Source organism: Puma concolor, chromosome B1 (assembly GCF_028749965.1).
Source record: "Puma concolor isolate L17-30 chromosome B1, mPumCon1.1.hap2, whole genome shotgun sequence".
Taxonomy (NCBI): Eukaryota; Metazoa; Chordata; class Mammalia; order Carnivora; family Felidae; genus Puma; species Puma concolor.
Genome location: NC_141670.1, coordinates 32,033,957 through 32,052,908, shown reverse-complemented (window position 1 = coordinate 32,052,908; position 18,952 = coordinate 32,033,957). Strand labels below are relative to the sequence as shown.

The 18,952-nt window shown below is 36.2% G+C and overlaps 1 protein-coding gene and 1 long non-coding RNA gene across 5 annotated transcripts in view; one reads left to right on the top strand and one right to left on the bottom strand.

The window, feature by feature from the left end:
- Positions 1 to 18,952, top strand: part of PPP2R2A (protein phosphatase 2 regulatory subunit Balpha) — an 86,022-nt gene that overhangs the window by 57,918 nt on the left and 9,152 nt on the right. For all 4 annotated transcript variants that reach the window (XM_086703417.1, XM_086703416.1, XM_086703419.1 and 1 more), the window contains exons 4-6: positions 11,019 to 11,184; positions 17,057 to 17,169; positions 17,843 to 18,020. In XM_086703417.1, the coding sequence (XP_086559543.1) occupies positions 11,019 to 11,184; positions 17,057 to 17,169; positions 17,843 to 18,020 (457 nt within the window). The remainder of the gene's footprint in view (positions 1 to 11,018; positions 11,185 to 17,056; positions 17,170 to 17,842; positions 18,021 to 18,952) is intronic.
- Positions 11,134 to 13,151, bottom strand: LOC147581549 (uncharacterized). The gene is made up of 2 exons (XR_015250024.1): positions 12,771 to 13,151; positions 11,134 to 11,425 (listed from the first exon to the last, which is right to left on the bottom strand). It is a non-coding gene; the product is annotated as an uncharacterized LOC147581549 (long non-coding RNA).

Below are 18,952 nucleotides of genomic sequence, written 5' to 3'. Positions count from 1 at the left end.
AAGACCTTTCATGTTAAAGATTCTAAATCCTCATCTTTAATGATTACATGATACTCCATTACAGACGTACTGAAGTTTATTTAATGTAATCTCTATTGTTAGAGATTACCTAGATTGTTTATTTCTTGCTTTCTGATCTTTTTTTTTTCCTTTTTCTGTTATGAATAACACTATAAAAACATTCTTGTAGTTGAAACTTTGAAGCACCTATTACTTCTTTAGAACCTTCTAGAAGTTAAGTAGCTGGATCTAAGGTTGTGAGCATTTTTAAGTTGTATTGGCCAATTCTCTTCCAGTAAACTTTACGAATTTATACTTGAACCAAAAATTTCTAAATACAGAGAAGAAATAAAATCGACAAATTGGTGATTAAAAAAGGTATTTTTACTGGATTTTAGTTTTACCTAAACTTTTGATACTTCCAGTAATTAAAATTGTTTCCTCTATGTCCTGTTTTTCTGATGGTGTATTTAATAAATTGATTTGTTATAGGCCATGTATTGTGAGGAGAGTAAGTTCTTTCAGGAGGCTGTGTTTCTCAGTTTTGTAGATTGGTTGCCTTTAAGTTTCGTTTACTTTTTCTGTTTGTGTTTGCTGATTTCCTGCCTCTAAATTATTTAGACATTTACCCATATTTCATATTTTCCCATTTCAATTCAATATCTGATTGAAATTTATTACTCTGCTTTATGTAATTTAGAGATCTTCCCCTCCTCTACCTTCCCTCCCCACCCCCAAACTGACAGGCAGGTTATTCCAACATACATACTGATAATCTTTTTACAATGACTATTTTAAATGCATCTGTATCAGACAGAACATTATTTTATAGAGTTATATCTAGTCTTTACTGTATTTTACTTTTTCAGTACCTTAAGTGTGTTGAACTAATCTTTTTTATTTTTTCCATATTGTAATTGAATTGTATGTACAGGTTTCAGAATTTATTGAAGTTGGTTTCTTTCTCAAATAACTCCTTTTGCTCTTTTCAAAATAAATAACTTGGTCAGAATACAGGGTGTTGCAGGTTTCCTAATTTGAGAAACTAACATTCGGCTTTTTGGATTGCAGGCCATTGTATGTTTAGCCATATCATGTTGTGTCTAAATAATGTGGATCGATTGGACATTAAAGATGTGGGGTCCATCTGCTGTTGGTTAAGCAGTCCAACTCTTGATTTCGGCTGAGGTCATGATCTCACGGTTTGTGAGATTGAGCTGAGCCTCGTGTCATCACAGAGCCTACTTGGGATTCATTTTCTCTCTCTCTCTCTCTCTCTCTCTCTCTCTCTCTCTCTCTCTCTCAAAATAAACATTCAGAATCATTTCATCTCATGAATAAAGACCAATCTCTGTGTTAATCTTGTTTAGAGAGGAAACCAACTCCGTAAGAGTCTAAGTTGTCTAAAGTGTGTGTTGCTTAGTATAGTATATAATAGGCATTCAGCGAAGGGGCACAACTTAATATTTAATAGGAGCTGAAAAATCTTGAAATATTCCACCACCATCATTGTGATCAGAAAGTGATAGAAATTTCTTTTTTTGTTGTTGTTTTCTGTTTACATCGATTGTGTTTTATCTTGCTTTATTCTAGAAAGTTCCATATATTTGCATTGATAGTGGTTTGTTAATCAGATATGAATTGATTTTGTTTTCTACCATTTCTGTCATTTCACAAGACTCAAACTTTTTTTTTCTTTTAGTTTTTTTAATGTTTACTTTTTTAAGGGAGAGGGAGAACACAAGAGTCAGCATGAACAGGGGAGGGGCAGGAAGAGACAGAATCAGAAACAGGCTCCAGGCTCTCAGCTGTCAGCACAGAGCCTCACGTAGGGCTTAAACCTGCAAACGGTGAGATCATGACCTGAGCCGAAGTTGGACTCTTAACCGACGAGTCACCCAGCCACCCTACAAGAGTCAAACTCTTTTAAACCACTTTGAAATAAAAAGCAAATGTTTGCTTGTTACAAATATATTACAAGATTAAAGAATCATTAATAAACACTAACTAAATTTTATTAGTGTTCTATTTAGCAGCTTAAAAAATATCCATTGTCACTTATATGAGATTACGGTAAAATACATTTTTAATTTTTTCTAAAATGTGTTATGTTTTGTTCAGGGAGCAAAGTAAATCCTACATTTTCATAAAGTTTCTTTTAAAAGAAGGAAGTTATTAGTAAAAGCACAGTGCAGTTATTTATATTTAGAATTAGCTGTTACAGAATGTCAAATGATGTTCTTTCAGAGATTGTTTTTAATTCTTGATTATTCTTAATAGGTTTATCATGAAAAGTATGAAAACTGTATCATTTTCACAAAGAAAAAGATAAAAATCCAAAATCATCCCATCTCAGGGGCACCTGGATGGCTCAGTCTGATAAGCATCCGGCTCTTGATTTCAGCTCAGGTCATGATCTCATGGTTTGTGAGATGGAACTGAGCCCCTTGTCAACACAAAGACTACTTGGGAGCCCCCCCCAATAAGCAAACATTCAGAATCATCTCATCTTATGAATAAAGACCAATCTGTGTCTGTGTGCATTCTGGGTGTTTTTGTTTTGCAGAATTAGAATCATGTTGCACATGCGACTCCATAAGTTTTGTATCTGTTGATGTTGATCAGGTTAATTTCAGTCAAGGAGGTGAAGAAACTGGGCAATAATTGAGTGGAAAGGAGTGCATGTGTAGTGTGGAAGAACATGTCCAGTCTGCTTTTATAACTTAAGTGACAAAAGTTAAATGAACATGGAGCTTGTGGGAGCTGTAGAAGACGAGTAGCAGGAAGCATTGTGCTTGATTAAGTTAATATGGTTGAGACACACTGATCTGCTGTTGAATGTAATTGGCTCTATAGTATTTCATAATTCACTTGATTTGATGGATATTGAGGTTGTTTATGCATTAAGTTGTTCATACATCTTTGCAGGCATGGTTTTCCATGAGGTTATACTTTTGAAGTGGAATTGTTGAATATCTACATTTTTTTAAGGCTTTCTATAAGTATTGACAAATTATCCTCCAGAGAAGCTGTGTAAATATTTATACTTCTTCTGGCAGTATATGACTTGAACCATATTCTCATCATTAAAACGATGGTCATTATCACATTTTTCATTCGTCTAAGGACCAAACATTATTCTTCAATTTTGATTACTAACAATAATGAGCAGTTCTACATATATTTACTGACCATGTTTTATATAAATTGCCAACTTTTGACCTTTGTCATCTTTCAAGGAAAGGTATTGATATTTTTTTATAGTGATTTTTATTTTTATTTAAAAAAAATTTTTGTTTTTTACATTTAGAGACAGAGCACAAGTGGGGGAGGGGCAGAGAGAGAAGGAGACACAGAATCCGAAGCAGGCTCCAGTCTCTGAGCAAGTGGTCAGCACAGAGCCCGATGCGGAGCTCGAACCCACAAACCACGAGATTGTGACCTGAGCGGAAATCGGACGCTCAACCAACAGAGCCACCCAGGCTCCCCTTTCGTAGTGATTTTTAAGGACCTTTTATAATACATCTTATATAATACATAATTTTCTGGCCTATACTAGCCATCTTGTTAGCTGTCAGTCTTTCTCTGCTGTTTACTTTTGTCTTTATAGTAAGAAGTTCTTTTTCACTTTAAAATATATAGAAATTCACCATTGTACTTACCTTTTGTTGCTTTTGTTTATTTTTGAGCATTTAATTGCTCCCTCTGGAGTTTACTTGTGTATAAGAAACAAAGTTCCAATCTTCTTTCCAAATGGTTGGTTGGTTCTAACACCATTGAATATTATGGTTTTATATTTTGTTTTGGTTTGTTTAAACCTCAGGGGCATACTTGAGTTCATGAGCTCCAAACCTGTGCACATAGGCAGGCAGGTGCACATACACTGCTTCTCACATGCTTTCATGTACCTTTCCCTGTAGACAACAATAGAGGTAGATTCATTTGTCCCTATAGGTAACGATTTAAATGTGTTCTTATAATGTTATTAATTAACTGTGGTAAAATATCATATAAGGTGGAACTTCTCAACCGTTTTCCAAGTCTGCAATACAGCATTACCAACCATACATACAATGTTGTATAACAGGTTGCTAGACAACCCCCCCATGCGGCCCCTCCCCCCACCAATCCTGCATAACTGAAACACTATACCCGCTGAACAACAACTTCCTACCCTCTTCCTCCTCCTAGCCCCTGGCAACCACCATTCTAACTTGCTGTTTCTATGAAGTTGGCTACTTTAGATACCTCATGTAAGTGGAATCATGGAGTATTTATCATTTTCTGACTGGCTTGTTTGACTTAGCTTAATCTCTTCATGGTTCATCCATATAGTGGCATAAGATAGGCTTTTTTTAAGGCTAATATTCGTGTGTGTTTGTATGTCACATTTTTCTTTATTCATGTATCCATCACTGGACATTTAGTTTGCTTCTACTATTAGTTTGCTATTCACATAGCTATTGTGAATAATCTCTTTGAGATCCTGTTTTAATTCTTTCAAATATATCCTGAAAAGTGCAATTGCTGAATCACAGGGTAGTTCTATTTTGAGGAACCCACATACTGTTTTCAAAGTGGCTGCACCTTTTGTGTGCCACATTTTTTTACACTGTATTGAAATAATACACAAAAGCATACAAAGCATTAGTACATTATCACATAGCAGACATCTAGGTCAAGAAATAGAACTTTCCACCCTTCCACATAACCCTTCTCATTCCCCTTCCAAGTCATTAATTTCTCCTTTCTCCCCTTAAAGAAAAGTCTATTTATAAGCCTGATTTCTAACACTGAGTTTGATCTGTACTTTTAGAACCTTCCATAAATGGAATCATAATAAGGGTGTATCTGGCCTTTTTGCTCAATACTCCGTTTGTGTGTATATAATTTGCTCATGTTCATTGCTATGTAATGAATGTTCTTTTGTGTTGCTTTACTACAATTTATCTGGTATGTTGTAGGTGCAAACATTTTGGTTGTTTCAGTTTGTGGCTATTAAGAATAATGCGTCTATGAGCGTTATTTTTTGTTGTTGTTTGGTTTTTTTGTTTTTTGTTTTGTTTTCATATTTTCTTTATTGAAAATACATAAATACAGTAAAAAGAACCTCAAATCCATATATATATTTGAACTTATGAGTCTGATATTTTTTCTTCATAATTATATGCAGTCAAGGCAGAATTTGTTAAAAAATTTTTGGAGACACCTTTATATAAAGAACAAATTTGTTCTATAGAAAATAATGTAGAGGATGTTTACAACTTAGAGAGTCTGAAAATAGACATTTCAATAAAACTGGCTATTTTATTCAGTCACAGGAATGACATTGGAAATATAGCAAAGATCACATTGAAAATTATGAGGGAATTAGACACTAATAAAAATGCTCCAAAAGATAATTGTTTTAAGACGTTGGTGATATAAGGAAGGGGTGGGAAGGAAAAGGTGGACTTGAATAAGTTAGTTAAGCAGAGTGATTAGTAGTTACATAATAACTGCAACTCAGGGATACATTAGAAACTAAAATGTTACTAGAAATACAGGTTTTTAAAAGCAGTGCGTTACTAAAAATATGAAAATGTGCATGGTGGATGCCTAAAACTCACCCAATTAACATTTTAAAGTATAATTTAAGGCCATTTTTATTTTTATTTTGAGAGTGAAAGGTGTTGAATAGTTAGGTGGGCAGAACAATTTCATCACTACTGGAGATTGATTTTCACTTCAGTAATCAAGAGAAAGGAATTGAAATTTTGCTGTCCTTAATTGATGTAGTATTTAGAATTATAAGCAGTACAAAGAGAAGGCTTGTTTTTCACAAACAGCTTGATTGGTAGAAGATTTCTTTCTTTTTTTTTTTTTTAAAGCAGTGCTATTTTACCAGTTGGATAAATTGTCTCTATCCAACTATTGACTACAACCTCCCACATTGACCAGGATTTCCTTTATAATTTTGATTGATTCCTGGAATAGGAAAGACCATATTCCTCATACTAATTTGTGACTTTCTCTTCTGTTCTCCATACTATACAATGTGATTAATGATAACGAATGAGCTTTTATATGATAAATAAGTTATATTCACTTATGTTGGTATCTAAAATTTTTTAAAAATATTAATTTGGATGGATTTTTACTATTTTGACAAGCACTATTTTTATTTTTTGGTATTTTCATTTAATTTATTTTTTTAAATTTACATCCAAGTTAGTTAGCATATAGTGCAACAGTGGTTTCAGGAGTGATTCCTTAATGCCCCTTACTCATTTAGCCCTTCCACCCTCCCACAACCCCTCCTGTAACCCTCTCTTTGTTCTCCATACTTAAGAGTCTCTTATGTTTTGTCCCCCTCCCTGTTTTTATGTTATGTTTGCTTCCCGTCCCTTATATCCATCTGTTTTGTATCTTAAAAGTCCTCATATGAGTGAAGTCTTATGATATTTGTCTTCTCTAATTTCGCTTAGCATAATAATACCCTCCAGTTCCAACCATGTAGTTGCAAATGGCAAGATTTCATTCTTTTTGATTGCCGAGTAATACTCCATTTGTGTGTGTGTGCGTGCGTGCGTGTGCACGCGCATGCGCGCGCACACACACACACCACATCTTTATCCATTCATCCATCAGTGGGCATTTGGGCTCTTTCCATACTTTGGCTGTTGTTGATAGTGCTGCTATAAACATGGGGGTGCATGTGCCCCTTCGAAGCAGCACACCTGTATCCTTTGGATAAATACCTAGTAGTGCAATTGGTGGGTTGTAGGGTAGTTCTATTTTTAATTTTTTGAGGAACCTCCATACTGTTTTCCAGAGTGGCTCTGTCAGTTTGCATTCCCACCAATAGTGCAAAAGGGTTTCTCTTTCTCCACATCCTTGCCAACATCTGTTGTTGCCTGAGTTGTTAATGTTAGCCATTCTGACTGGTGTGAGGTGGTACCTCATTGTGGTTTTGATTTGTATTTCCCTGATGATGAGTAACGTTGAGCATTTTTTCATGTGTCAGTTGACCATCTGGATGTCTTCTTTGGAGAAGTGTCTGTTCATGACGTCTTTTGCCCATTTGTTTGCTGGATTATTTGTGGTTTTTTGGGTGTTGAGTTTGATGAGTTCTTTATAGATTTTGGATACTAACCCTTTATCTGATATGTTGTTTGCAAATATCTTCTCCCATTCTATCGCCTTTTAGTTTTGCTGAACATTCTTGATCATGTTTTTTGGTCCACATAGTCATGCATGAAATTACTATGTCATGAGGTGGACAGCACAATAAAAAGTGGTTTGCCGATTTTATTCTCATGAACAGTACATGAAAATTCTGGTTGTTCACGTCTTTGCCAATATTTTATTATCGGTCTTTTTAAATTTTCAAATATTTTGGAGATTTTGTGTATGTCATATTATACTTTTTTTTAACACTGATTGATCATCTTTTAATGCGTTTATTGGTCATTTGGATATTATCTTTTGTGAAGTGCATGTTTCCTACTTGGGTAGGAGCCGAAATCAAGAGTCCCCTTTACTCTTTAAATTCTTAAATTTAAAATTTTTTAATTTTTAAAACGACATTCTTTGATGCATTCTTGTTCAAGTGTCACAGTGTTGAGGACAGGGGGATTATGTTTCGTTTTCTTTATATTTGCTCAAAGTACTTAGTTCGTACTTGCTCACAGTCATGATCATTATAATAATGTAAACATCCCTCCCCCAAGTTTTAGGGGAAATCTCACTGCTCACTAAAGATTCAGCTCTCTGGAATCCACTAAGTCAGTTTCTGTGCATGCATCTGTTTTATGGCCTCTTCTGTGTGTTACTGCTGCTGTCATCTCTGCTGTTATTCTTTGTTCTTGTTGATTTGTCTTTAAAAATTCTTCTATGTAGGGGCCTGGGTGGCTCAGTACGTTAAGCATCAGACATTCAGTTTCAGCTCAGGTCATGATCTTGGCGGTTTGTGACTTCAAGTCCTGTCTCCCTCTCTTTCTGCCCCTCCACTGCTTGCGTGTGCGTGCCCACATAGTCTTTCTCTCACTCGCTCCCTCTTTCTCTCTCTCTCTCTCTCTCTCTCTCTCTCTCTCTCTCTCTCTCTCACACACACACACACACACACAAAATAAATAATTAAAAAAAATTATTTTACTGTAATTTTAGTGGAGTTTCAGGAATATGGTTATTAAGACGTGAGCCCAGCCTGCCATGTTTAACTTTGTAGACATAATTTTCTTCTTGTGTGATGTAGTTTTTATTTGCCTGTTGTAAAGAAAAAATGCTTCTTAAAATCCATTAAGACTGCCAGTCATCTCCATGATTTTGTTTTTGTATCATGTAATCATGTTTAGACCCATGTAATAATTACTGAGTCTTCAGGATGATGGGGTTTTTTTTTTCCTGTTTTAGAAGATATGTTTATGTTTGTGCTTTTCTTATCATTTTATATATTGTGACCCATAGAGACCCAGTTTTTGCATATAGAAGTGTATGTGTTTGCCCTTGGTTCTCTATATTGCTTACCTGAATTAAATGGACCTTATTTCTGCTTTTTAAAAAAATTATTTTTTTATAACTCTTTTTAATGTTTATTTTTGAGAGAGAGATAGAGCATGCACACACACACAAGTTGGGGAGGGGCAGAGAGAGGGGGAGACAGAATCCAAAGCAGGTTCCTGCTTTGATTGGGGCTCAGGCTCAAGAACCGCGAGATCATGACCTGTGCCGAAGTCGGACATGACTGATCGACCCAGGTGCCCTAATTTCTACTTTTGACTAAAGTTTCACATACACAAGTTACTTGAAGGTAGAGAATCTGTGTTATTAAATCTCTCTATTGTAGGTAGTAGGAAACATGTGCACTTCACTTGCTCAAGTTCAAAGCACATTCATATTAAAAATTGAATTGCATGGGGCGCCTGGGTGGCTCGGTCAGTTAAGCGTCCGACTTCAGCTCTGGTCATGATCTCCTGGTCCGTGAGTTTGAGCCCCATATCAGGCTCTGTGCTGACAGCTCAGAGCCTGGAGCCTGCTTCAGATTCTGCATCTCCCTCTCTCTGCCCCTCCTCTGCTCACGCGCTCTGTCTCTCTTGTCTCTCTCTCTCTCTCTCTCTCTCTCTCTCTCTCTGTCTCAAAAATAAAAATAAAACATTTAAAAAAAATTTGAATTGCTATGATAGTTTTTTTGGAGAGTAACGTGACAAACCTTTTGAAACAGTAATTTTAGATAGAAGATGTATGTTTTTTTCTGAAGTGATATTAGCATATACTTATTTAATGGATTGGGTTATCTGATTTGGTGTAAGATTATGGTAATGAGATCAAGGTTCTAATCCCCATGTGGATTATATTTTGTCATATGCCCTGCATTCTTAATATTGGCAAACTCAGTAATAATTAATACTGCTACTGGAGGGTACAAAGACAACTGTGACCATGAATGATCGATCCAGGTAATCAAGCTACCAGAAAAAAACAACCCAAAACAGGCTTTTAAGATGTTGATTTGGGGCGCCTGGGTGGCGCAGTTGGTTAAGCGTCCGACTTCAGCCAGGTCACGATCTCGCGGTCTGTGAGTTCGAGCCCCGCGTCAGGCTCTGGGCTGATGGCTCAGAGCCTGGAGCCTGTTTCTGATTCTGTGTCTCCCTCTCTCTCTGCCCCTCCCCCGTTCATGCTCTGTCTCTCTCTGTCCCAAAAATAAATAAATGTTGAAAAAAAAAATTAAAAAAAAAAAAAAAAGATGTTGATTCAAGGGGTGCCTGGGTGGCTCAGTCACTCCGACTTCAGCTCAGGTCATGATCCTTGTGGTTTGTGAGTTTGAGCCCTGCGTTGCTGTGCTGACAGCTCAGAGCCTGGAGGCTGCTTAAGGTTCTGTGTCTCCCTCTCTCTCTGCTTCTCTCTCTCTCTCTCTCTCTCTCTTTCTCTCTCTCTCTAAAAAAAATAAACATTAAAAAAAAATTTTTTTTAAAGAAGACCTATGTCCTCATTAAAAAAAAAAAGATTCAATAAGGTTTGCTTTCTGTATGGAGAATAATAACCAATGAGCCATTCTTAGATAATCTTAAACATTTCACTTGATAATTCAGTTTTACCTTAAAATAGTTGACTATCAGTAATATCGTTCCTGTGAACTATTTTCCCATAGGTTCTTCTTTGAACTAAACTTTCAGTGTTTTTGATGGAAAGATTTTTAATCATGTGATAATAGGTTAAAAGATAAAATTCTGAACATGGTTATAACTCTGACTTTTTCTAAGGTGTTAGTGTTAACTAAAGAAGTTCACCAGCAGTCTCTTTATCCAGTAGCTTAAACCATATTCACTCACTGATACTAAATGAAATAAATAATCAGTGTGTGCTAGGCTTATAACATAAGAAGGCTAATTTAAGGAGCGTAAACAATTGGTGATGGGTTTGTGGGGAGTGGTTTGCTGGTTAATGCTGAATGTGGACTTAGTAACAGAGCTATGTGACAGTGGTCTTGGGGTGGGAGTTGTGGTGGCCATGACATTGATGAGAGCTCTTAATGAGTTTTTTAGTGGTGAAATGACCTAAAGGCAGGCATGAGAAAGGAAGAGGAGGAGGAAAATAATGCATCATATTAAATAACTGAGGATTGACCCTAAAGTGGGCAGAGAAAGAAAGTGTGCCTCAGCCAGCTGATTCTGATAAGCTTTTATTTACTTTTCCCTTTTTGGATGAGCTCCCTCATTAAGGATGCTTAGATTTTTTTTTTTTTTTTTTTTTTTTTTACCAGTAGTCCTTTATTATTTGCTAAATAACAGTAAATTAGTAATCAGATTGATCCGTACCCTTTTCCAATTATATTGGGCTTAATTATTAGTCTTTAGCTTTTCCTTTTTGGTGAAGCTGTTTTATTTATTCCTTGAAGACCTTAAACATGAAAAGCAATTGTATTTAAGATGCAGATAATTAACCAGAATTTTGCAAGGTCTGTTGGAATTGATTACATGTTTGATTATTTTTTGAAATATTTCTCAACAATCGTCCAAATATTTTTGTTTCCATTTTAGAACAAAATCCAGTCTCATAGCAGAGGAGAATATAATGTTTACAGCACCTTTCAGAGCCATGAACCAGAGTTTGACTACTTGAAAAGTTTAGAAATAGAAGAAAAGATCAACAAAATTAGGTGGTTACCCCAGAAAAATGCTGCTCAGTTTTTATTGTCTACCAATGGTAAGTGTTAAAATTTTTTCCTTTTATATGCCCACTGTGTACACCTATTCTGTAGGATACTTTCACCTTTACAAAGTAGAATAATTCAGAGATTTCTGCAAATAGACACTTGGAAATATGTCTTTCCCACACGGAATGTGTAAATTCTTTTTTGTCTTCCCTTTTGTATTCTCTTTTAGTTTCTCTAAATTCCATGAAAGAGATCCTTTAGGTGTCAGTTTTCTTTTAGTACACACACAGTCTGTAGGGAAGAAAAATAAAGACTTTACTATTAGATTTAGATCAGGTACCGTCTGTGCCACTTCTTGGCTTAGTAGCCTTGAGCAGATCATAATACTTGAGTCAGGTTTTCCTCATGGGCAAACTGGAGATAGGAGTATCTGTGTTACAGTATCATGATGAGTACTAAATGTGATAACTCTTAGTGTGCATAGTGAGTGCTCATTAAAGTGTGCCTAAGCTCTCCAAAGAGTATTTCAGTATAAATACACACTATCTGTCAAAGGATGGTCTCCATTCCAGGATACTTTTTGGGAGAGCACTCTTTCTACTTGATACTTGTTCTTTAAGGACACGAACTGGAATTGACATACTGCCTTCTTCCCAACAAGCCTCATGGATGGAAGAAGATTCTTCTTACACCATTTTGTTTGCTCGAGAAAAGTTATTAACTAAGAATTAGAATTATGTAATGACTACCAGAATTTAAGAATATCTCTTTTTGTTCTTCCAAATTTTTTTTATATAAGTTGTTGTGACTTGGTTTATCCATAGGGGTTTGGGTCTGAAGAGAATCGTTAAGAGTGATTGAGGGGGGTACATCCAGGTTCTAGTTAGCCATTGTCTGTAAAAATTTAAATTAAAACTTTCTTGAGGCTGTATAAGGCACGATTAATGAAATTAGATTTTAGTACCTAGACCTTACTGTCCTTTCCCATTTGCAGATGATAAAGTCAAGAGACTTCTGGGGTGATGTGGTGGAGATTACTGAGTGACCCTTTCATCCCATTTAGGCTTTATCACCCACTGTATCAAGTTCTTAGAAATACATTCCATAAAATGATGCCATTAGCTGACACCATAAATGTTTGCTGCTTCTTAGGTGACCGCTTTTCGGATCGTCAAAGCTCTCCCCAACCAGCACGTTGAAACCCTCTACCCCATCTCTTCTCACATAAACTGCATTTGCCTCTCTTCTCCTTATTAAAGGAAAAATAAATAGAAATAAAAATGATTTAAAGCTTATAACTTAGGGCATTATAGATGAAGGAAATGTGTTTATTCATGTTGTATGTTGGCTTCTAATCTTGGTTCACTTTAAATTTAGATGTAAACTAAGTTATTTCAACAGCACTTCAGATACTGCTGTTTCACGTCAAAATAATACTTGATCATATCATTTATATGGTTTCTACTTTTGGAAGTAAATGCCCCAAGTAAGTGTGCTGGGGCATACATACCTCATATATTGGGATATTTGTTCTTAATAATTATGGCAGTTCACTTCTTATGGGATAAATTACTATTCTTTTATAAAGGGAGATTTTTAAAGTAAAAGTTGAAATAGAATAATGGAGTCTGCATACCCATCACCCAGCTTCAGCAGTTCTCAGTTCATAGCCAGTTGTTTTTTCAGGTGCTTCTGCTTCTCCTTTTCAATATTGTTCAGAAGCAAATCCCATTTCAGTTCATTTATGGAATAAATCTCAAATATCTTTCAGTTCTCACTTGATATCCACATGTGTCTTCCATGCACTCTCTGTGATTTGAAATAAGCAAAGCAATGTATAATCAGATGAGCCTTCCTAAACAGAAAACTTTACAGAAGCTCAGTGGAGGGGGAGACCACTGGGGATTCCAGTGTTTGGGTCTTAGGAATATGACTCTATGTAGTATTTTTCTGTAGAATCAAGTGTCTCCCAAATAGGTTTACTGCGTAAATTTTAAAGTCATTATTTTAAAGGGCACTGCACAGTGCATTGTAGGTATCTTTTGTCGTTATTATTAAAGAGTACTAATAGTTATTTGGGGATGCATTATTTTTTTGTACTAAAAAGTAGAGCTCACTGTGGAAGGATAAAACAGGTATGGGAATTTTACACACTGCTTTGTCTGGGTGTGGTGGGATGGGAAAAGGATTGAAGGAGCAGAACTTAAACTATATCTGAAAAGCTTTATTCTTTTTAAAAGAAAGTACTCATGGGAGAACGTCAACATCTCAACTCTGAGTAATAACTTTATATAATTTGGTATTGTTGTCTGTGTGAGATTAAGCATAATGATACCTCCTCCTCCTCCATTTGTAATGGGCCTTTACTCTCCTAAAAGATGAGAAACTACTGTGGGAGAATGGTAGGGAATAGAACTAAATATCGCAGCTTTGATTGACCCAAAGTAATCTCATTTTCATCTTTGCATTGCTTTGCCATGGTCCCATCATACACTGTCCAGTGTTCCCCAGATTGTTCTTACTTAAGTCACTTCATAGTGCCCTCCTTATAACTTCAGTTCATTTTAATGTTTCTTTAAGTGACTTTATTCTTTTTCTCTTTCATCTCGTTTCGCTTTCTCTGAATTCTCCTCGATTCTTCCATGTTGCAGAAATGTCCATCTCTAACCTGTTGGCCATGAGTCTTGAATATATGAGTAGTACAGAGTTCACTAGTAAATAAGTGTTTTAACAGCTTGTTAATAAGAAGCTTTTGAATAATAAAGCTGCATTCCCACAAAGGAAACTTGGTAGCATGGTCTTCCCTCTCCCAACCCTCTTTTTATGGTGAGAGGGGCACTGGGACTTGGGGATTTCTGGAACACCCTTTACTAATTAGTACTGACAATGTAGGGAACCACCAAAGAGCAGTGGTTCTTAACCTTTTAGAAAAGACAGATTTCTTTGAGGAATCCAATAATCCTCTTTCTAGAAAAGCATATATATTTAAATAATTTTGCATGCAGCTCTATGGAGTTTGATTATTGTTTCATACCTCCAGTAGGCCAAAAACTACAGCTAGAAAAGTCACTACTGTAGAGCTTAGGAATTTCGTTTTTGGTTTTTTTTAATTGTTATACTTACTAAAGTATTTCATTTCTTGGGGCTTCTGGGTGGTTTAGTCAGTTAAGCATATGACTCTTGATTTCTGCTCAGGTGCGTGTATACTTTCTCTCTCAAAAATGAACAAGCTTTTAAAAATATTTAAAATATTTATTTCTTGGGGCGCCTGGGTGGCTCAGTCGGTTGGGCGTCCGACTTCGGCTCAGGTCATGATCTCGCAGTCTGTGAGTTCGAGCCCCGCGTCGGGCTCTGTGCTGACAGCTCAGAGCCTGGAGCCTGTTTCAGATTCTGTGTCTCCCTCTCTCTCTGACCCTTCCCCGTTCATGCTCTGTCTCTCTCTGTCTCAAAAATAAATAAAGGTAAAAAATAAATAAATAAATAAAATTTTAAAAAATGAAGAGTTTAGGCTTGACTTATTTATATCATGCATTTGGGAACAAGTAAAATATCCTAAAATATATAAATCTTTACATAAGATTTATATATAGTATATATTATATGTTATATACAGTATATATATATTTTACACACAGCACATAGAGAATTTTTAACTGCAAGATAACTCTAAACATTACTAGGGTTTAGATGCAATATTAGATTACAAGTTAGCAAAATTAGCGATTTTTTTCTGTTTACACTTCATCTTTGCAAAGGGCATCCACAGAGGTAACTGACGCACTTCCCTACCAGGCAGAGAGAGGTGGTGAGGCTAGAAGAGTCCCTGCTACCCCCGTATGTGACAGAATTTTATAAAGTGCCCCCATACACTATTTTTTTTAAAGTTGTTTTACCCATTTGTTTATGAAAGGACCATTAAGAATGTGATACATTTATATGAATGCAGTTTTAGGATTATAACATGAAGTATTAAATAAACGTGCTTGAGTCCATAATGATTTAAATAAATGATTGGTCAAATAAATAAGCAGGGAGAGGGGATACTTCTTACAGGAGAATTTCAAATATATGGATGGATGCTCCTCCCTACAGGAACTGTAACTTGATTCTCTAAGTGTGGACCAGACTTAGAGACTCATTTCCAAAGAATAGAGTATGACAAGGGGGGAAAGAGTAACTGCAGTGGAGAAACCTGGCAGATACTGCTTCAGCCAAGTGAGTAAAGCTAACATCGCCAGTGGAAAAGTCATGTTGATATCATGTATACATGTGTACCTTACTTCACCTCGGGTACCTTCCTGAAAACCAGTGATCCCAGTCTGATGAGAAAAGAAAACAGACATACCCAGCTGAGGGACATTCTACAGTACCTCACTACTACTTCTCAGAATGGTCAGGAAGATGAAAAATCAGGAAAGTCTGAGAAACTGTTAAAGTCAGAGAGACCAAGGAAAGTTGACAACTAAATACAGTGTTGTTTGGATCCTGGAGTAGAAAGGGCTTAGTAGAAAACCTGGTGAAATCTGAGTAAAGTCTGGAGTTTTAGCTAATAGTAATGTACAATGTTAATTTCTTAATTGTAACAAATGGTTAAATAGGATGTTGCATAAATACCATGGTTGCATAAGTTGTTGACATTAGAAGAAACTGGGTGAAGGGTATAATGGAAACACTGTGCTACCTTTGCAACTTTACTGTAACTCTGAACTTAAAATAAGCATTTATTTAAAAAATACTATTTTCTATGTTCTTGATAACCTAGGAATTTTGTCTTGAAGAACTTGGGGACATAGCTTTTAATTGGTCGGGTTTTTTTTTCAGTCCTGTTAACAACTTGACTTAAATCCCTAGTACAGCAGGGAGAAGATAGATTTAAACAAAGGCATCCAGTCTTGTGAAGGAATTTGTGGGGTCTTTTTCTTTTCTTTTTTTTCTTTTTTCCTTTCTTTTTTTGAGAGAGAGAGAGAGTGCACGCACACACACGTGAACAGGAGAGAGGTAGAGGGACAGAGAGAATCCTAAGCAGGCTCCTGAGCAGAAATCAAGTCAGGGGCTTAACTGGCTGAGCCACCCTGGCACCCATGGGAAGTCTTTGATAGATCTGCTAGGAAGTATGGGACAAAGGGAGATAGATATTCCTTTATCATTTTTATTCTAAATAATAAGCTTTCTTAACTCTGTTCTCAATTAAATATTAAGTAAATATATGTATGTGTTTGTATATATATGTACAGACCTATATGTGTTTACATGCACAGATATATAGATGTATAATTTTTCCCCTCTAGCTTTAATTACTTTTTAAAATATGTTTTTAATGTTTATTTATTTTGAGAGAGAGAGTGTGTGTGGATAGGGGAGGGGCAGAGAGAGGGAGACACAGAATCCAAAGCAGGCTCCAGGCTCTGAGCTGTGAGCACAGAGCCCGATGCCGGGCTTGAACCCATGAACTGTGAGATCATGACCTGAGCTGAAGTTGGATGCTTAACCGACTGAGCCACCCGGGCGCCCCATAGCTTTAATAATTTTTAAAAGATAAAGGACCTGGCTGTGACTTGATTTTAATATCAAATGGTACTTTATGAGTACCATTAACATAAATTTGTGATTTCTGTATTGTATTTCTATGAATATGTGTTTTTATTCATCAGGTAATAGGAAATTTGTTTTTAACGTTTATTTATTTTGAGAGAGCGAAAGAGCGGGCCTGAGTGGGCGGAGGGGCAGAGAAAGAGGAATAGAGAATCCCACGCAGGCTCCACGCTGTCAGTGCAGAGCCCAACCTGAGCCGAAACCAAGATTCAGACACTCAACCACCTGAGCCACTCAGGTGCCCCGAAATAGCATGTTTTAATGTACCTATATATTTTTCTTCCATTAGTATTACTCTTTTTTTGAGGACTTTTTCATTTTTCTCTGCAGATAAAACAATAAAATTATGGAAAATCAGTGAAAGGGACAAAAGACCAGAAGGGTATAACTTGAAAGAGGAGGATGGAAGGTATAGAGATCCTACTACAGTCACTACACTACGAGTAAGTACTACTTACGAAAAAATGATGGTATGACAAATAGTGTTCTGTATTCATATTACATATGCTAGATCCTGAGTAGAACTTGAATAGGATTAACTGTAATCTGCCCCCTCCCAATAATTCTGTAACCAGGTAGGACATTAAAAACTCCCATTTTAAACAACCATGTCCCACATAGAGGTCTCTCTGTGCCGGGGGCTGACCCAAGACCTAATGCAAGACTGTTTTATAGTATGTCATACTCTTTTGCTCTCATGGTTTGAGTGTTAGCTAACACAACCTTAAGTTTCAAGATTAATTTTCTTTGGAGGTCAAAAAAGCAGAAATGGACCAGATATTCTGGTTCCTGCTGAAAAATGCCAAGAATTAGGTGCTCTGGGCCAATTTCCTTTTTAGCCATTTCAAACTGGGAAAATGTTTAGCTTTGTAAATCTCAAGCAAAAGATTGGAACTAGAACGCACATCAAATTCTAATAGTATAAAAGAAGGTAAATTGACCAAATTATTTTTCTTCTCATGTCAACACTTTAAGGATCAATATCAGTTGCTGTATAAAACTAAATCTGTGTGCTATTTGTAGTGTTCCCTCAAAAACTGGAGTAAAGAACTGAACCTTAAGTGCCATTGTAAATAAATGAGCATTTTGTAATGACTGTTTTTCATGTATTGACAGGTGCCAGTCTTTAGGCCCATGGATCTAATGGTTGAGGCCAGTCCACGAAGAATATTTGCCAATGCTCATACATATCACATCAACTCAATTTCTATTAATAGTGATTATGAAACATATTTATCTGCAGATGATTTACGGATTAATCTTTGGCATCTGGAGATTACAGACAGGAGTTTTAGTATCCATTTGGTTTCTTTTTTTGGTGTTCGGTAAAGAAGGCATGTTGTGCCCACTAGTTATTTATTCATCTCTCCTTCATGTATTTTTATTTTTTCTTCTTATAGGAGCTTCTTACTATACCACTTTTTTTTTTAAGTTTATTTAGTTATTTTGAGAGAGATACAGGAAGAGAGAATCCTAAGCAGGCTCCGCACTGTCAGCACAGAGCCTGACATGGGGCTTAAACTCATGAACTGTGAAATCATGACCTGAGCCAAAGTCAAGAGTTGGTCACTCAACCAACTGAGCCACCCAGGCGTCCCTATAGCATTTCTTCTTTGTGCTTAAGTGATTAAACACTGGGGGAAGTTCTTTGATAAAGGGCATAATGTATTGATTTAAAAATAGGATTGTTTGGGGTGCCTGGGTGGCTCAGTTAAGCGTCTGACTTCAGCTCAGGTCATGATCTCGCAGTTCGTGAGTTCAAGCCCCTCGTCGGATTCTGTGTCTCCCTCTCTCTCTGCCCCTCCCCCGCTCACACTCTGTCTCTCTCTTTCTCTCAAAAATAAGTATTAAAAAATTTTTAAATAGGATTCTTAGAATTTTAAGTACTATTACGTATAGTAAGTTCAGTAATTAGCACTAAGTGCTTTGCTATATATTAAATACTGTTGCAGTCCCTGTGAAAATTAATGTTTTTAATAGTTGAGTTTTTTGTAAAAAACAAATTTGTGGAGTATTATTCTTTAAAAATGTAATTATAAAAATATGCTCACTAGAGTTGGAAAAAAATTCATACAAGTCATGATGCAATAGTGGTATAAAGTCAATAGAAATACCTTTCCCAACGCCATTCTCATTGTTCATATTATCCTTCTGAGATTTTTTCTGTACAAGTGTATGATACTATACATACCTGGCATACACAGCATACTATGTGCATACAAATCT